Source organism: Pogona vitticeps, chromosome 6 (genome assembly GCF_051106095.1).
Source record: "Pogona vitticeps strain Pit_001003342236 chromosome 6, PviZW2.1, whole genome shotgun sequence".
Taxonomy (NCBI): Eukaryota; Metazoa; Chordata; class Lepidosauria; order Squamata; family Agamidae; genus Pogona; species Pogona vitticeps.
Window position 1 is genome coordinate 25143480 of NC_135788.1, and position 17156 is coordinate 25160635.

The 17156-nt window shown below is 37.1% G+C and overlaps 1 protein-coding gene across 4 annotated transcripts in view; it reads right to left on the reverse strand.

Moving 5' to 3' along the window:
- Positions 1-582: 582 nt before the first annotated feature.
- CALCR (calcitonin receptor) overlaps positions 583-17156 on the reverse strand; it is a 160070-nt gene continuing 143496 nt past the window's right edge. For 3 of the 4 annotated variants that reach the window (XM_073003187.2, XM_020785123.3, XM_078378701.1), the window contains 2 exons: positions 14340-14381; positions 583-5395 (listed from right to left, as the gene is read on the reverse strand). In XM_073003187.2, coding sequence (XP_072859288.2) covers positions 5174-5395; positions 14340-14381 — 264 coding nt within the window. In that variant the 3' untranslated portion in view covers positions 583-5173. Of the gene's footprint in view, positions 5396-14143; positions 14382-17156 lie in introns of those variants that run through there. The other variant, XM_078378700.1, reaches the window with a different exon arrangement.

A 17156-nucleotide genomic window follows, 5' to 3' on the forward strand; every position in this document is an offset into this window, starting at 1 on the left:
AAGTATGTAAGTAAGTAAGTAAGTAAGTAAGTAAGTAAGTAAGTAAGTAAGTAAATAAATAAATAAATAAATAAATAAATAAATAAATAAATAAATAAATAAATAAATAAATAAATAATGATTAACTGAGATATGAGGAACCACCAGTGCATACTTCATTGACCCACATATATGCTTCTTTGATATATGTATTTTTTTTCAGTTGCAATTTAATTTGTACATTCTTGGTATGCAAAATTAACTGTGAAGCCTTGACTATGAAAGGGAATATATATGTACTGAAAGAGAATATATATGTACTGGTATTTGATTAATGTATACTGTACTCTATGGCTGAAATCCTATTGCATAGCACATTATGTTTCACTAGAGTAGGCCCACAGAATCAATGAGGTTTTGGTGAGTCAACTCTTCCATAAGTTCCATTGATTCAAGTGGGCCTACTCTACTGCTACTTACTATGCTAAGTAAAAACAAAATCATTTGATATATGCAACATTTTGAGATGTATGTGACAAAGACTAGTCCTTAGACAGTCTGGCCATGAATGTTTTCAGAAATAACTTTGAATATTTCAAGATATTACATGAAAAGTTTTCATATTTATATTTTCCAATACAGTATAAGCAAAATTCAACGAGCAGAATGACAAAGCAAAACGTTATGTCTCCCTTGAAAAAAATATGGCAATATTGTAAATTTTCCTGAATATAATATTCCGTGTGAACAATTTTATACAAACAAAACACATATATTATAGGTTCTTTATACATTATATACATTTGTTTCAATGTCCATATTTTTATCGCTATAAATTTAAATTCAATTTAAAACTTCATAAGCATTAGCAGATACTCAGAAATGATCCGAAATATAACAGTTATAGTAATGGTGATTGGGTTTATAAAAATGAATTCTTTGTTTTGCTTACTCAGTACCAGAAACACTAGAAGTATTTATTTTATGTACTCTGTACTCATGCTTTTAATGAACTTGCCAAATTTCTTCATGAAGCAATCCTTGAATAAAATCAAACTTTTGTGACCTAAATATTATGGATCTGGCACAGAAATACCTTAGTCTAACAATCCTGATGCAAAGGCAACATATGGTTCATTATATGACTACTGTATATAATTGATAAATTCAAAACAAAAATTATGACCATGGTCCAGCCAAAGAATTTTAAAGTTATGATACTGAATTTCAGAGGGAGACTTAAGCACACTTGTAAATATCTTTTGTTGTAATATCATTTAAGGTATCACTGGCTGACTTTTGATTCCATTCATCTCAAAGCCTCTTGTCATCTTCCTTGTCTTCTTTATAGTATTTACCCTCTTTCAACCATGCAGTAAAAAAACTTTTTAAGCTAATGTCTCATCAATCCAACGGACTGTGGCATCAAATTTAGAACATCTAGAAACCTTTGAAGAGCTTTAGTTCACGATATTTTACAGTGGGTTGGTATGTAGATTTATGTTTAGTGGGCCCAGAAGTGTCACTCATAATATTCTTGTATCTTATTAAAAATCATACTCTCTGATCTAGTGCCTACACATGTCCTTCCATAAGTACATAGTCACAGAGTGGGGTAGGAGAGGAAAGAAAGCTGTGTGATTCATGAGCAAAATCTAAATATATTTTGGTGGTCCAATGAGGTATTACCCATAGAGTCATAGAGTTGGAAGAGGCCACTGAGGCCATCCAGTTCAAGCCATGCGGAAACATCTATCAAAGTACTCCCAACAGATGGCCATCCAGCCTATGCTTAAAAACTTCCAAAGAAGGAGATTCCACCACCCTTCAAGGCAGTCTATTCCACTGCTGGACAGCTCTGACCATCAGGAAGTTCTTCCTAATGTTTAGATGGAATCTCTTTTTCTGTAGTTTGAAACCATTGCTCCGTGTCCTAGTCTCTGGAGCCCCGGGAAACAAAGCTGTCCCCTCTTCATCATGACATCCTTTCAAATATTTAAATATGGCTATCATGTCCCCTCTCAACCTTCTTTTTGTAAGGCTAAACATTCCCAACTCCCTAAGCTGCTCCTTGTAGGACATTGCTACTTTTAACCATTTTAGTCGCCTTCCTCTGGACATGTTCCAGGTTGTCAACATCCTTCTGAACTGAGGTGCCCAGAACTGGACACAATACTCCAGGTGAGGTCTGACCAAAGCAGAACAAAGTGGTACTATCAATTCCCTTGATCTAAACACTATACTCCTATTGATACAACCAAGAATTGCATTGGCTTTCTTGGCAGCCGCATCACACTGCTGACTCATGTTCAGCTTGTGGTCTGCCAAGACTTCTAGATCCCTTTGACAGGTACTGTTGTCTAGCCAGGTGTCTTCCATCCTGTATCTGTGCAGTTCATTTTTTCTGCCTAGCTGTAAGACCTTACATTTCTCCCTGTTGAAATTCATTTTGTTAGTTTTGGCCCAGGACTCTAATCTATCAAGGTCATTTTGAATTTTAATCCTGTCCTCGGGGGAATTAGCAACCCCTGCAAATTTAATCAACATACTCTCTATTCCTTCATCCAAGACATTGATGAAAATGTTGAATAACATGGGACCCAGAACCCGTTCTTGTCTCTTTGTCTTATACCAAATAACTGCCACCAAAACAAGCAAGAACCATATTTTATAGGGCTGGACAACACATATATAGGTTGGGGCGGGGATACACACACATCCTGTAACTACCCTCACCCTTTACTGAGTATGCAAACTATATCCCAAAAGACTACACCAGTCCTTCCTTTAGCACAACTATTTACTGTACACTCATGTCAGAATTTCAAGCCTCTACAGCTAAATTAGTTTCACTTAAAAAATGATTTCTTTTAAAAGTATTTTTAAAAATACTTTTTTAAAAACCCCATACTGATCACTTTTAAAAAGTACTTCTTAAAACTATTCAATGATACAAAAATCTATACACAAACAAATGTTAAATGCTTAATTTGCATCTGACACAGTGGATTGGGGTAGGAAGGATTATGTCATAATGTTTCTTTAATATGGTGCCATAAGATTTTTCAGTATTTTTCCTGTCACAGATGAACACTTCACCTCCCGTTCTGCAAAGCTAAAGCTCAGGGACATTTGCCCCTATAATTTCTGCACAAACTGATAGTAAAGTATATTTGCTAATTACTATTCAGAACTCTTTAAATCTTTGTGGGAAAAAAATCTCCTTATCAGAGGGCTGAAGCCACATGGAAAGACTGAATTACTTAACTTGTTACTTTTCTTACACCAAAACCAACATGTCCACTGAGGAGAAATTCTGGAATGTTCCTTATTCTTGTTTGCATGGAACACCTCCAAGTGAACAAGAAAACTACCTTCTTCAGTGTGAAGAAAGCAATGGTCATAGGTGGTCCTCTGTTGAATACAACTGGGTACGTTACATCTGAATACGGCTATTGCATGACATTGGTGACCTATGACCAAACTCTTTTCAGAGCATACCAATACTTTTTGTGATGTAGAAAACCTAATTTTAAATTTGCCTGAGACAGCGGGCCAATTATTCATTACTGCCAAATGTTACATTTTTGTGAAATCTTGGGTGTAATACAACTATGTCTTTGGGAAAATGACTCTGTGTAATGTCAGCATGAAGTAAATCACATAGTACTATGAGCAGTCAGGCAAATACAAGGATGGAAATAGCCAGTTCCTGTATAGTTTCAAATATGGATTTTAAGTGGAAATATTAAAAGTGTATATGTAGGAATGCAGGAATGTTGAAAGTTTGTTTTTTCACCTCAGTATGGCCATTAGGAAGCTGTTAAATGCGCTGGCTTTCTCATGTGCCACATCAAAAAGACAGTAGCACCAGGTGTTACTATTTAGTGCGCTAGTGTCTGTATCTTAGTTGTTTCAGGTCTAGAACCTACAGTAACTGTGAAGTAATTTTTTTTATGCCCAACACAATTTCAGTAGCATTTATATGGAAGCACATGAACAATAAAGATGGCAGTTTTGTTTTATGTAAACATTTTTGACCCACAAAGAGAAATGCTAGCATGGTATAAGCCACATAATTCCCCATTTCTACATGGTCCTCATATTTTAATGCTTTTGTGTGTTTGTGAGCATGGTGAAAATCCCTTCCGAACTGTACATCCAGGAACATATGAACTGAACAAATGAATTTAACATGTTAAAATGTATAGTAGTCAGTGTCCACTTTGGATTATTTATCCACAAAAGTTATGACCATTGACAAAATAAATGCTGAATATTTAGAAGCTGTGACATGTCAGCTGTAAGATTTACAAGGTGAAAAAACCCACAAATTTCCAAATACATTCCACAGTCTTTTTGCAGAGAAAATGCCCCTTATATCTGATTGCTGGGCTGAAAAATATGGCTCACAATTCTCTACATATGATTAATATCAAGCACTCAGCTTATAAAATACCCAACAGTCGTTTGGGTTCTTTCCCCAGACTTGCCCAACAGAACACTATGTTTTTAAGATCATGCATCTTAATCTCTTCTTTGTGACACAATAAATAGTTTGCCTTCACTTCTGTCCTGTGCTTAATGTCAAAATAATACTGAATGGCATCCTCTTGATTTAGTGAGGATTTAAATATAATGCAAAGATCTTTTATTGTTTTGGTCTAAGTGCAAAAAAAAAAAGTTAAAAAAGCATTTGACTTGATTGAAATTCAAAGAATAAAAGCTTTCTAGGAGACTGACAAATAACTCGTATTTATGTTTCCAAAGTATAGTTTAAAAAGAAAGAACCTAATGCAACAGTTGTGGATCTATTTGCATTTAGCTCAGTTTGGATATCAAAGTTCCAGTTGTAGAAACAATGGCATTCCCCAGTGGGACATCTAAGGGACATTTTTCTTACTACAATGTTTTAGCTTCATATGGCCAAGTTCTGGAAAAGGTGAAATCCCACAGTTCTCCCTGGGTCCTTGTCTTTTCACCCTTTAAATGCAGCATTTGAGAAGTGGATCTAACCACCACTTTCCTGTCTCTGTCAAGTCTTTCTCAGCTGCTGCCATCAGAGGTGTTCTGTTTATGCGATTTCCATATGACACTTCCTGTTGCCTGACTTTGCATGCTCTTGCAGTAGCCTTGAAGTCTCTTCCTGATCTTCTCCTTGTAGAAATAGACTGCAATACCCTCTATTTGAAATCTAAGCCGATGTCTCCCCTGATTTTAATGCAACCAATTCAGAGTCATCTATATACTTTCCATTAAACTGTTCGCTGTTGGAGTCATGATGATATAGATAAATCGGAACCTCTGTGATAGATGTTGCTGTATAAGAGGTAGACCGCGTTGAGCAATGGTCTCGTCGCCTTTGACCCCATTGCGTTTTGTACTGCATCCACTGCCTCTTCAAAGCTCCTTGGACCTGCAGGCACAAAATGCTAGATTTTAGACTAGCATAAAATAAGAGTTCCTCGGTATGGCAGCGTAGCCAAGCCCTCTTCTTATTTTGGTGGCCACCTCATCTTTCCCAAGGTTCCTATGTCCCTATCTATTCCTTGATTCAAAGCCACAAAAGGCTGCTCATGAAATGAAGGAAAGCCACCACCAAAAGTAATGGGTTGTGTGTGTTTTCTGAGTTTTGGTAGTACTGTGAAAGGAACAAACTAGAAAGACTTAAGCAGAAGTTACTAATAATCATCTAATAGAGATTTTATATACAAGGCTAGAACAAGATAATGAACTATACAGGGTTAGACCCTGATAGTATTCTAAGTAACTGCTTTAAACTTTCCCAGAATGTTTTCAACGTTCTCTTCACTTCTGCACCACATTCAGACATCCTCCTCTCACTACAATACCAGTTGGTCTATCTTAAAAGCATGGTAAGATATTTTTATTCTTCATGCTTAACATCCTGAATGAATGCTTGTCAGTGATTTAGTCTATATAAAGGATACTGCTGTATATATACACAGAGTGCTTTCCTCTGAAGATGCCGGCCACAGAGACTGGCGAAACATTAGGAAGAACAACCTTCAGAACACAGCCAAAGAGCCCGAAAAACCCACAACAACCGATACTGCTGTATATTAATCTTTAATGTGTGAATCAGTTCTCAATGGGAAAAGAGGAAATTCAAAAACTGGAGAAGACTGCAAAACAATTAACTACTAGATTCTCATCCAGATCTATATATTTTCTACTCAAGTGTATATTACCTATTCTTGCATATTGTTTACCTTTTCATGAGATATGTTTGCTACTACTAGATGATATGTTATATGGAATTATGATATATATGGGGCTCATTGCCATGCCTGTGGAGTTTGGTACTGGTTTTTATGTTTTTCATAACGAACATAAAAGGCTAGTTTATTGTGTTGTCTACTCTGGGTTATATTGTGCTGAGCATTTTTGTTTGCATGGTGTAACCTAGTCCTTTGTGATCATTTTTCTTCAAACACAAAGCTAGCCCTGCTGACTATTAATTTTTCCAATATAATCATGTAGCTAGAGTCTTTCAAGAAGCCATTTGTTTTAATGTTCTCCTACCATACTAAAATTAGAGGTTGTGAAATAATGTGAACGTTATCTGTTTCCAGAAACACTTACTTAGTGCAGAATCAGCAGCAGATTAAATGCTGTACAAGGAACCCAGTAAAATACAAATGCTTGCTTGTTATAGACAGTGAGCACATAACTACTCTGATCCAAGGGGGGGGGACATTTAAACTGTAGGGTAAGCCTCTCCCAAACTGGCTGGTACCCTTCAAACGTGTTTATACCACCTATCATGCCTACTTAGCATGGCCACTGGGTGGCTGTGTTGATGTGTTTTGTAGTCCAAAACATTTGCAGAGGTTGAAGTTGAGGAAAGCTACTGCAGACAACTGGCTACCAACAATGGGTACAATGCAAAATGAATAGTAAATTGAAATGCATCTGCTCTGCAGATTAAAATGATTTCATCTGAAATACAAGTGTGAAGAAATGTTCTACAAATTAAAATAAATATAATTGCAAAATGTGCAGTTTATCATTGATGATGAGAATATCAGCTTTCTATTCATTACTTCTACATAACAACATGAACATCATCAGTTATCATTGGGCAAATCCTATTCATGCAGGCAGAATGTAAAGTTATGCCTATATAAATGTAGTGGGAGTTATGCTTGGCCACAGGAAACTGTGCCATTAGATTGCACAACTGGCTGTGCGATTCCCATTGCAACCACTGTACAATGCATTCTCAGAAGTGCTTCCTGGATAGCACTTCTATCTTGGTGCTACTGTAGCAACAAAAAGGTTTTCCTCTTTCTGCCATTCCAAATTATGCTGCTGAAATAAAGCAAGCTTGGAAAAAAACCCTGGAGTGGATAGAATGGATGACAGAGTTTCAGTACTGAAAACAAATTTTTTACTCTGAGCGATGGTGTTAGAGGTATGATCCTGTAATTCTAGGCACATATATCTGCCTTCGGAGCTACAGTTATCCCAGGAAGGGAACATTGAAGTTTTGGTAAAAAAGAAAGTAGATTGGACACACTGGATATGCCCATCTTAGTGTAAAATTTCCACCTTTTGATGTTTCTCAGAACTTCTGGACTAAGATTACCTTTAATGAGAACCATCCTCACTCTCCAAGACTCCTCTGATTAAAAGCACTGATGCCAAGAAATATTGCTTATCAAACTGAAACATATATTCTTCTTTTCTAAATCTTAGTAATGTATTACATTCTCCTCACAGTTTTTAGAAACCAGTAATGCAGAACTGGCAGGTGTAAAAAACAGTTTAACACCATAAAATAATGACACATGGAGTACCTATACATGCAAGGTCATGTGGGCCTAATTTTTGTATTATAAACAGCCTTGAAACATTCTAGAGGAACTTTGCTTTCTTGGGCCCATTCTTTTCAAAATGACCTCACAAAGGCCAGAAAAGGTTATGAATCTTCTGAGTGCAATTTTCTTGGAGGAATTATCTCTGTAGATAATGTCATTATGCAGATTTGCCACCATGTGGCATCAACTTTAGTGATCTATATGGGAGGAATCAATAATTTCTTGCAGTGAGGAGAAGAAATAACATTCTTATCTAGCTTTCCTGGCAAATGTCTCCCTTAAGTTTTATATGACAAGGTTGTGTGTCTATGTGTTATGTGTTATCAAGTGAGAACTGATTCACAGCAACCTTCTTAGGGCTTTGAAGGTGAGATACTGTATTTATGTTCCACCTTCTCACCCTATGAGTTTCCATGACTGAGTGGGGATTTGAACCCAGGTCTCCTAAGTTATTCTATTATTTTATCCACTTCATCCCCCTGAATAGCCCTGTATGATCAGGGCTGTACAAAAAAAAATTCCCTATTGATCAGAACATGAACTGTCTGTTTTAAAGGTAAACGTTCCTCTTGACATTTAGTCCAGTCGTGGTGTGGTGCTCATGCCTGTTTCCAAGCCATAGAGCCAGCGTTTGTCTGAAGACAGTTTCCATGGTCACATGGCCAGCGCGACTAGACACAGAACGCCATTACCTTCCCACCGAGGTGGTCCCTATTTATCTACTTGCATTTTTACATGCTTTCGAACTGCTAGGTTGGCATGAGCTGGGACAAGCGGCGGGAGCTCACTCATTCGTGTGGATTCGATCTTACAATCTGCTGGTCTTCTGACCTTGCAGCACAGAGGCTTCTGCGGTTTAACCTGCAGCACCACCACATCCCTACTGTCTGTTTTAGTTTCTTTCTAAAGGCCATCATTAAATGCAGCACATAAAATCCAGATGGACAGTCATCTACACTTTCTTCACTGCTCTAATAGGCTCCATGTTGCATGCCTGGTCTGAAGATTGCTCCTATGCAAGACCAGACATATGCCAGAGAGGCTGCTGGAGTAGTGAGAAGGCTTATACAACCACTCTTGCAATCTGCATTTGCTGAATAGCACATGTTCTAGGTGGAGCTTTGATGGGAGCTGAAAAACTATGATAAAATGAGGCCATGTTACTTTTCTCCAAAAATAAATATGGACCATTGCATGGCTTTTGAAATCACTTATTTTGGATCAGTCTGATTGTGCCTTCATGCATATTGGTCCAGTAACAAGCACTAAATCACTGAAGAAACTGAGGCTTCAGAGCATTACAGCTAATCCCTTTTTATGTCATGGCAAGGTTCCCCCCTGAAGAAACATTACTTTGATCTCTTTCCATCTGACAAAAGCCAGCTGGACAACTGCACTTCAAGAAATCAAGAACTGAAATCAGGCGCTGGCTTTAGCTAACAGGCTGTACCAGATCTAAGGAGTGGCTGGAGATCCTAGATAAATGTTGGTAAAATAAACTAGAATTCTTCCAGAGAAACCCACGATAGAACAACTCATGCCAAAGGAACATGGGAACTTCACCTTGCAATACCACTGCTGTTCTGGACTGCCAGACAGCATCCACGTTTCACCTCTTGCCTTTCCTCATTTTCCCCCATAGTCTGTTCTGTTTTAATTTCTTTGACTCATACTCATTTTTCATAATGCTAATTTTTAGGCAGCAACTTTCAAAGGCAAAATCCATCATATAAACATTTCTACAGGAGTAGTTAAGTGGTTACTATCACGAAAGGTTTTGTCACAATAAATCTGCTAGCCTTTGTCCTATTCACAATGCTCTAAATTGTCTTTGCACTCCTGTACACTTTTATTGAATAAAAACGATTTTTAAAAATCATCATAAAAATAGTACAAGATCATAGAAACATACCAAAGCCACTTTAAAAAACGTACCAGTATTGAACAATTTATGAGTACAGTGTTTAAAGAGCCATAAAATCATATGAATATTATCTAAACTAGTCAAATAGAACATCTCCACTTAGGGCTGAAGGGACCACCAGTACCTCACTGGGCAAGTAGCCCATAGCTATGGGGCTGCTGCTGAAAATACTCCATCTGCCGTGCATGCAGCCCTAAACAGTCTCACTGATGGGTACATGGAAAGATTTTCTGAAGCTGGCTTTACAACACAAATAGACTGGTATGACTGAAGATGGAGAAAAGGTAGCACTATGCTTAAGGTAGGTAATTCCCATATATTAGGTACTTTGCAAAAACACCAGTTAATCTAGAAGTGGATATGAGTTTTAATGTTTAGTTAAAATCTTTGGGTAAAATGAATTATAATGTTCAGATAATGGATGTGGGAAGGTTGTACTTGCGATCATATTTGTTTATCCTATTCTGAGGTGTCTGATCCTGCAAAGAACTGGGCAAGAGCATTTTGACATCCAAGGAAGAAAATCCAAATAATGTCAGAGAAATTTATGGAGTAGAAGCTGAAGTTACTCATCCTTATATTAGATCTAATAAAACCAATGAGGAAAGGGCAGGAATATAGTTCTAAATGACCCCTATAAAATTATATAGAAGAAATGAATACACCAGCCAAAGACTCATCTCACAGGATAGCCCTCCTGCCAGATGGGCAATAAAGATTGAATCACACTATTTTGGATTGCCTGGAGGTCTGGGAGACCAAACAGCCTAGAATGTATTTTTGTAAGCAAAGTCTATCTGTCTTCTTCCTCTCCATTGTCCTTTGACGATCAGATAGGATTAGTCAGGAGGGCAAGATTGCGATCAGGACAGAACAGGTGAAGTGGGCACATGACTCACAAGGGGACAAATCACTGAAGTCAGCCTGGCCAGAAACCATATTAGAAGACTCATGTTAGCCATATTATTGGTTCTGGGGTGGCCGTGGTTGCTGTCCCCATTTCTGTTTCAAGCCTGCTGCTGCTAAAGGCCTCCTGCTAATCCCTGCCAGGTCCCTTTGCACTGATATCATTGTTTCTCAGCTGAAATCACTGGTTTAGCCTCCAATCCGGGACCTAGTATTTAACCAGAGGTTCCTGCTAGCCTAGGCTGCTCTTCTGAAGTCATGGTTTCTAGCCTAGGACATTTGGTAGCCTGTCCGCTCTTGAGATCCTTGCCCAAGAATTGTTTTACATGGTTCAGCTGGAGTTCCAATGCTCCCCAGCTCCAAAACTGTCTAATGAGACTAAGGAGAGCACATTTTTATCATCCCTAATCTATTTTTGGGGTACTTTCCTCACATATTGGTGGCCTGTATGGTTTATGGAAAGCCACCACTCTTTCTTTCCTCCTATCTTTACAGACATCTCTGCATCTGGTCAGGCTCTGTAGAGCTTTATAGGAGCAGCCTGAACCTCAGAATCCTCTCATCCAGGTGAGTTTGCTTCTTTCGAGTCTATATTTCCCCATATTAGTTGCAAACGTTATTGTGGAATATTTGTAACTCCTCAATATAATCATTGCATATATTTTAATTCTTGGGTTTTCAGTAAATTTCCCCTGTTGAATAGCTCTTGTGTGAATGTGATACACTCAGTCTAATCTGTATAAGATATAGAATTGCCATGGTTCAAATACACCTTTATAGTTGTGTCTCTAAACATGTGTGAGTTCATAGACATTTTTTTAAAAAAATAAAAATTCTAAAACTCTGTGGGCTACTCCAGAGCAGAGAGGTCTCTGAAAATAAAAGGAGATATTTAATCATTTAGCAAGATGTAGGGTCAAGCTTTTCTCAAGGAAAGATTCCAGTAAAATCATCAGTACCAACAAAATGCAAACAAGATTTCCAAATATCGCACAATGAGTTCTTAGTAAAGCTTGGATATGAATCCTGTGGTTCCTGGATGCTGGACTTGACCTCATGTAATTAAAGATCAACATTTCAAATCTTGGCAGTTCCAGGAAGAGAGAGAGGTGAGATTATTATGAAACTATAGATCAATGTTGAATTTAATGTGTAGAGATAGGAAATTATTATGGGTTGACACAGGCATAAATATTTGCAAACTTTGAAAAGTTAATGGTATACCAAATGTGGCCTTATATAATAAACAAAAGAAGATAAATGCTTCAAGTAGTCACATTGATTAATAAGAACAATTACATCATTTCATGTTTAAATACTGGATAAATCTTTTATGTCTTGGAAACAAAGCAGAATAAAATAAAATGGACAAGTATAAAATGGGGTATATGTGGCTTCTCATTATACAAAGAGGATTACTGGACTGTAGCCAGTTACAAGGTGAACATGAGTTAGTAATGTATCCAAATTCAGTCTGCAATGATGGAAGCAAAGTTTTCAACTTAGAGAAAATTATGTTTTGACTTTATTTCAAGTGAGTCAGATTTCATTTGGAGTGGTCTGTCCAAGTCTGGGGAGTATACTTTAAGAACTGTATCAATTATTGGAACTCAGAAAAGGATAATTAAAATGGGGAGAGGTATGAAAAATAAATCTTAAGAGGAAAGTTTTTTTCCCAGAAACACATGTTTAAACTTAAGAATTTTTCCTGGATCCTTCATAGCTTTCCTTCCAAATCTCAGACTTTTTCTGCAGTCACAATTTTGAATGATGTCTTAACTAAGGCAGAGGGACTTAAAAAATAAAACAAAACAATTTCCTTCCGAACACAATTGTCTACTTAGAGATCACAATTCGGCTTGGCTTATTTTGACCTTAGGTCACCCACTACTTAAATGTAACTTCACAGATTTTTCTCAGAATAGCATTTGCCCTCAGATTGAAAAATGCTGTATTTGGGAGCTACCTTATTTTGGATAAAATAATTCCTTAAATATCCCACACATCTCGAAAACCCTATTAGGGTAGTCATAAGTTGGATGTTGCTTGACAGGACATAATAATTACAAACCAGGAAGCGAAATACATGAGCAAATGATTACTCTTTCAAGAGGATCCTGATGCAACATCACTGCATCAACTTATTCCAGTATTAAGGTATGTTCCCAGGATCCAAACATATAGGAGATATATGGGTTAATTTTCTTAGAAAAGCTGATGGAGCTTGTCAGACTTGAGGTTTCCTAATATTGGTTTAAAGTATGATATGGAGAAGATTTATTTATTTATTTTTATTTATTTAGGGCATGACTATACATTTTTAAAAATTGCAGGAAATACTACAAGTTTTGGGAGGGCTGATTTGCATTTTTTTTTAACGTTGATCACATGACATAACAGGAAATGTGAATCAATCCGGAATCTCACAGTCTGGATCCATAGTTTTTTTCTCCCTACCTGAGACCTTTCTTTTTTTTTTAAAGTTAAATCCTTTAATTTCAGTTCAAAGCATGTGGTTGCTTGAACTCACGCAGAAAAGAAAGACTAAACACGCGTGCGCGCGCGCGCGCGCACACACACACACACACACACACACACACACACACACACACACACACACACACAGCAGTGCTTTGGCAAAGGACCTTTTCCTCTCATCTCCTGCCTCACATGAAAGGATGAGGAGAGCACATAAACACAAGCAGTGGCAGCATTTACCTCTCTCTGCCAAGCCTCTCCTCCAAGATACTTTTCTGATTTTTAACAGCTTCTCCTGGGCAGAGCTACCATTTATTTATTTATTTATTTATTTATTTATTTATTTATTTATTTATTTATTTATTTATTTATTTATTTATTTATTTATTTATTTATTTATTTATTTATTTATGTATTTATGTATTTATGTATTTATTTATGTATTTATGTATTTATGTATTTATTTATACTTACTTACTTACTTACTTACTTACTTACTTACTTACTTACTTACTTACTTACTTACTTACTTACTTACTTACTTACTTACTTACTTACAGCTTAAGGAATTCTACTGCCAAGGTAAGATGAGGGAAGGAATGACTGAGGGAGGAATCAATCATTCATTTCCTCTTAAGGCAGTTCTTTAGAACCATGCCACTTACAGGCACTTCAGGTACAACTTCAATTACAAAACATTGTTATCTGCCTGTGTGGCCACTTGAACTGAAGAGAACCGAACTTCACAGTGAGAGAATTGAAGTCAGTTTGCATTTTCTTCACTGTGTAGATGCACCCTCAGTCTTGCCTTGTTGTTTCAAAAATGCCTTCCCTTCTTCCCAGCCTTTTAAACGGCACTTACCTCTCTGGGACAGCCTTGGTAATGGCTGTTCCAGTTATGGGATAACACAGCGAGATCTTTCTGTATTCTTCACAGTCTACTAGTGCTATGCTAGGGAGACATAATGTGTGTAGTCCTTGAAAAATAAAATTTTCCTAGTGGAATGTCAAGCTTTCTTTCTTTCTTTCTTTCTTTCTTTCTTTCTTTCTTTCTTTCTTTCTTTCTTTCTTTCTTTCTTTCTTTCTTTCTTTCTTTCACAATAGCTTGACTATCTGAGGAAAATTATCTCTACTTGTCACATTAAGGAGCAACATTTTGTATGGTTATTTATTTATCATTATAAAGTTTAATTGTTTCAGAAACTTACCTCTCCATTGAAGAAACAGAAAATAGTTGCCACGAGTAAACCCTAAGAAAGAAGAGAATGTGACTCAGACTGTTTTCAAGTTGTGTTCATCTATGATATGAACGAATAATACAAATGTAATATTTTCTTCATTTCATGCCATATACTTAGACTCTGATAGCTAGGCTCTTGATGGTTAGACTCTGATAATCATCATCATCATCATCATCATCATAAAGGGGCAAGAAAAGATCTGGTAGGTCCAAGTAAAGTTTCTGTAGCACCCGTTTTCCCGAAATGACCAACCACTTGGCTATGGGAAGCCCATGAGCAGGAATGGCAACTAATACGTGTATTTCCTTTTGCTTCTCCCCAGCAACTGGTATTCGGAGACATGTTGCCTCTGATACTGGAGGTAAGATATAGCTATTGAGAGCATTACACTCAATTAATTTGTCTAATCTGATTTTACAGCTACTCAGGTTGTTGAGCACCAGTACTAGGAATACTTCCTTTTGTCTGATATGAGATTCCCAGAATTACTGTCCTACAATGACAGCGCCTTGTTACAGGGGCGAAGGAAGCATTCTTTAGTCTCTTTTTAAAGGTAAAACCCAGATTGTTTGATGAGTAGCAAATCCTCAAGTAAAAGAAAGGAAGGTGTGGGAAATTTGTGAGAAAAGAAACAGTTTACAATAAGAAAATTCGTGGTATATTGGTGGAAAATCCACCACACAATTTCAGAAAGGATAATGGGTATCCATCAAATACTCTGAAGTATCTTGTGAGACTTAAAAGACAGTAAATTTCATTATGACACAGGTTTTCAAAAAAGGCAGCTTCTCTCATGAAACAAACTGATGTTCCTTCAGAAAAGGAGATTATTTTTGTCAGAACATGGATGGTTTTATTTTCCAGTAGGAAGGGACTGTAATGGTAGGGCAGTAATGCTGAAACAAGAGTTAACTTCCCCTCCCCTCCCTTGGCTGTCTTGGTCATAACTGTCCCTTCCCTTCTTCTCCCAACTACTGCTTTAAAAAAAAAACACAAACACATGTACCCTCAATTGCAAACTATAAGTTTAAGACAATGTCCAACATGGCCTTTACAACCTTCTTCTATTTATTTCCATGTGGACACAAGCTCCACTTTAATTATTTTCCAATTAAGGGCTCTGCAAGATGGGAGAAAGGTTCCATCCTGTTTTTCCTGCTTGGTTAAAATAACCCAGGGTTTTACTGGGATTTGCATTCCCACCTCCATTTTAAATGCTACTTCTCTTAAAACAGCTTTGGCTCAGGACATCTTAACATTCCTTTTAAAATATGGAATAAACCTACTTCTTTGATAGAGTTTCTCTTCTAGAATTATTTTGGGTGGTGGGGGTTAATCAAAAACTTAACTGAAAGCTTCTGATGAGTAGGCTGTGGAACTTCTACTGGGAAGTGTCATCATCTTAACTTCCAAATTTTGCTTCCCGGAACAAATCAAATTAAAAAATAAACCATGATTCAGGAGGAGACAATAAGCATGGGAAGTCACAGATTTTTGCCGCTGTTGTGAGGTAATCCTTACATCATGTGGATGGCAGGAAAAATATTCATAAGGTCAGTGCAGAATGAGGTACATTATTAAGGAGAACATATGAAAAAGGCTGCAGAGCAAGATTCTTTTCTAAGTCTTTTCTCATTTTCCCCCGTTAATAAAAAAAAACTTCAGTTCACATAAGGGCTTCCTGTCTCTGTTCCTATTCTCCTAAATTCTGCTTCCATTTGCCATTTTATTGTAAGAGTAAAACAGACATTGTCATTTGAAGACAATGGGTTTGCTCAGATGACCTTGAAATTAGATTTCAGCTTTCAATTCTGTAGACTACACTGAGCTGAAAAAAAGGAACCTGGTATTAAAAAAAAACCAGACAAAACTTGAGAGTGATGTTATTTCTGAGACACAGAAAGTAACAGTAGTAAATGAGGTAATAAGTTTATTTATTTATTTATTTATTTATTTATTTATTTATTTATTTATTTATTTATTTATTTATTTATTTATTTAACTTAGATGCCGCCCACACTACCCGAAGGTCTCTGGGCGGCTTACAGCATTTAAGTTATGCCTGCACAGTTAAGAAGCCTGCCATTTCACAGAAGAAGAGGGTGAAAATAGATGTCTATTTATCGCTGGCTTTAAAATAAAACGGAACATGATTGGAACTAGCAGTGGGTCACAGCAGGCTATTGTCCTAGCTTAATATGTAATTATGCATTAAATGTTAAGAGATTCCTGACTGTTCATGTTGGGGAATATGGTAAAGGTGAATAGAAGTACCCTCAATAGAAATGGCCAGATGCAGTTCAGTAATTTGGCATATTTTAATGACAATCATCTCATGGTAAAAAAACCCAAAACTGTTATTCTGGATTACTTGTCATTTTGATCCCCATGTTATTCTATAAGTAAACTGCAGTATGTGGCATCCTGACAGAATGTGCCCTTTCGCAATCCATTTCCTTTCAGATATTTCTGAATTAACCTCTCATCTGATCCACTCAACATGGATAATGATCATGGGTTATGGGAGGTATTGTTCAAAACAACTGGGAGCTACAAGTCAGGGAAGGCTGCGCTCGCTGAAACATAAGGGGTGAGAGAGGGATTTCATGAGCCCAAACTGGTTGCCTGTTGGCTTGAGCAGAATGATGGTTTATCCCTTTCCCCACATGTGCAGGAACCTTTCTGGACATGATAATGAATAGGTAGAGAAGGGTAAGGGAAGCAAATCTCCTTTCCCTTTTCTGGCTGGGAAAGTGCAAGGTGGTCATGGCAACAGTCCCCAAT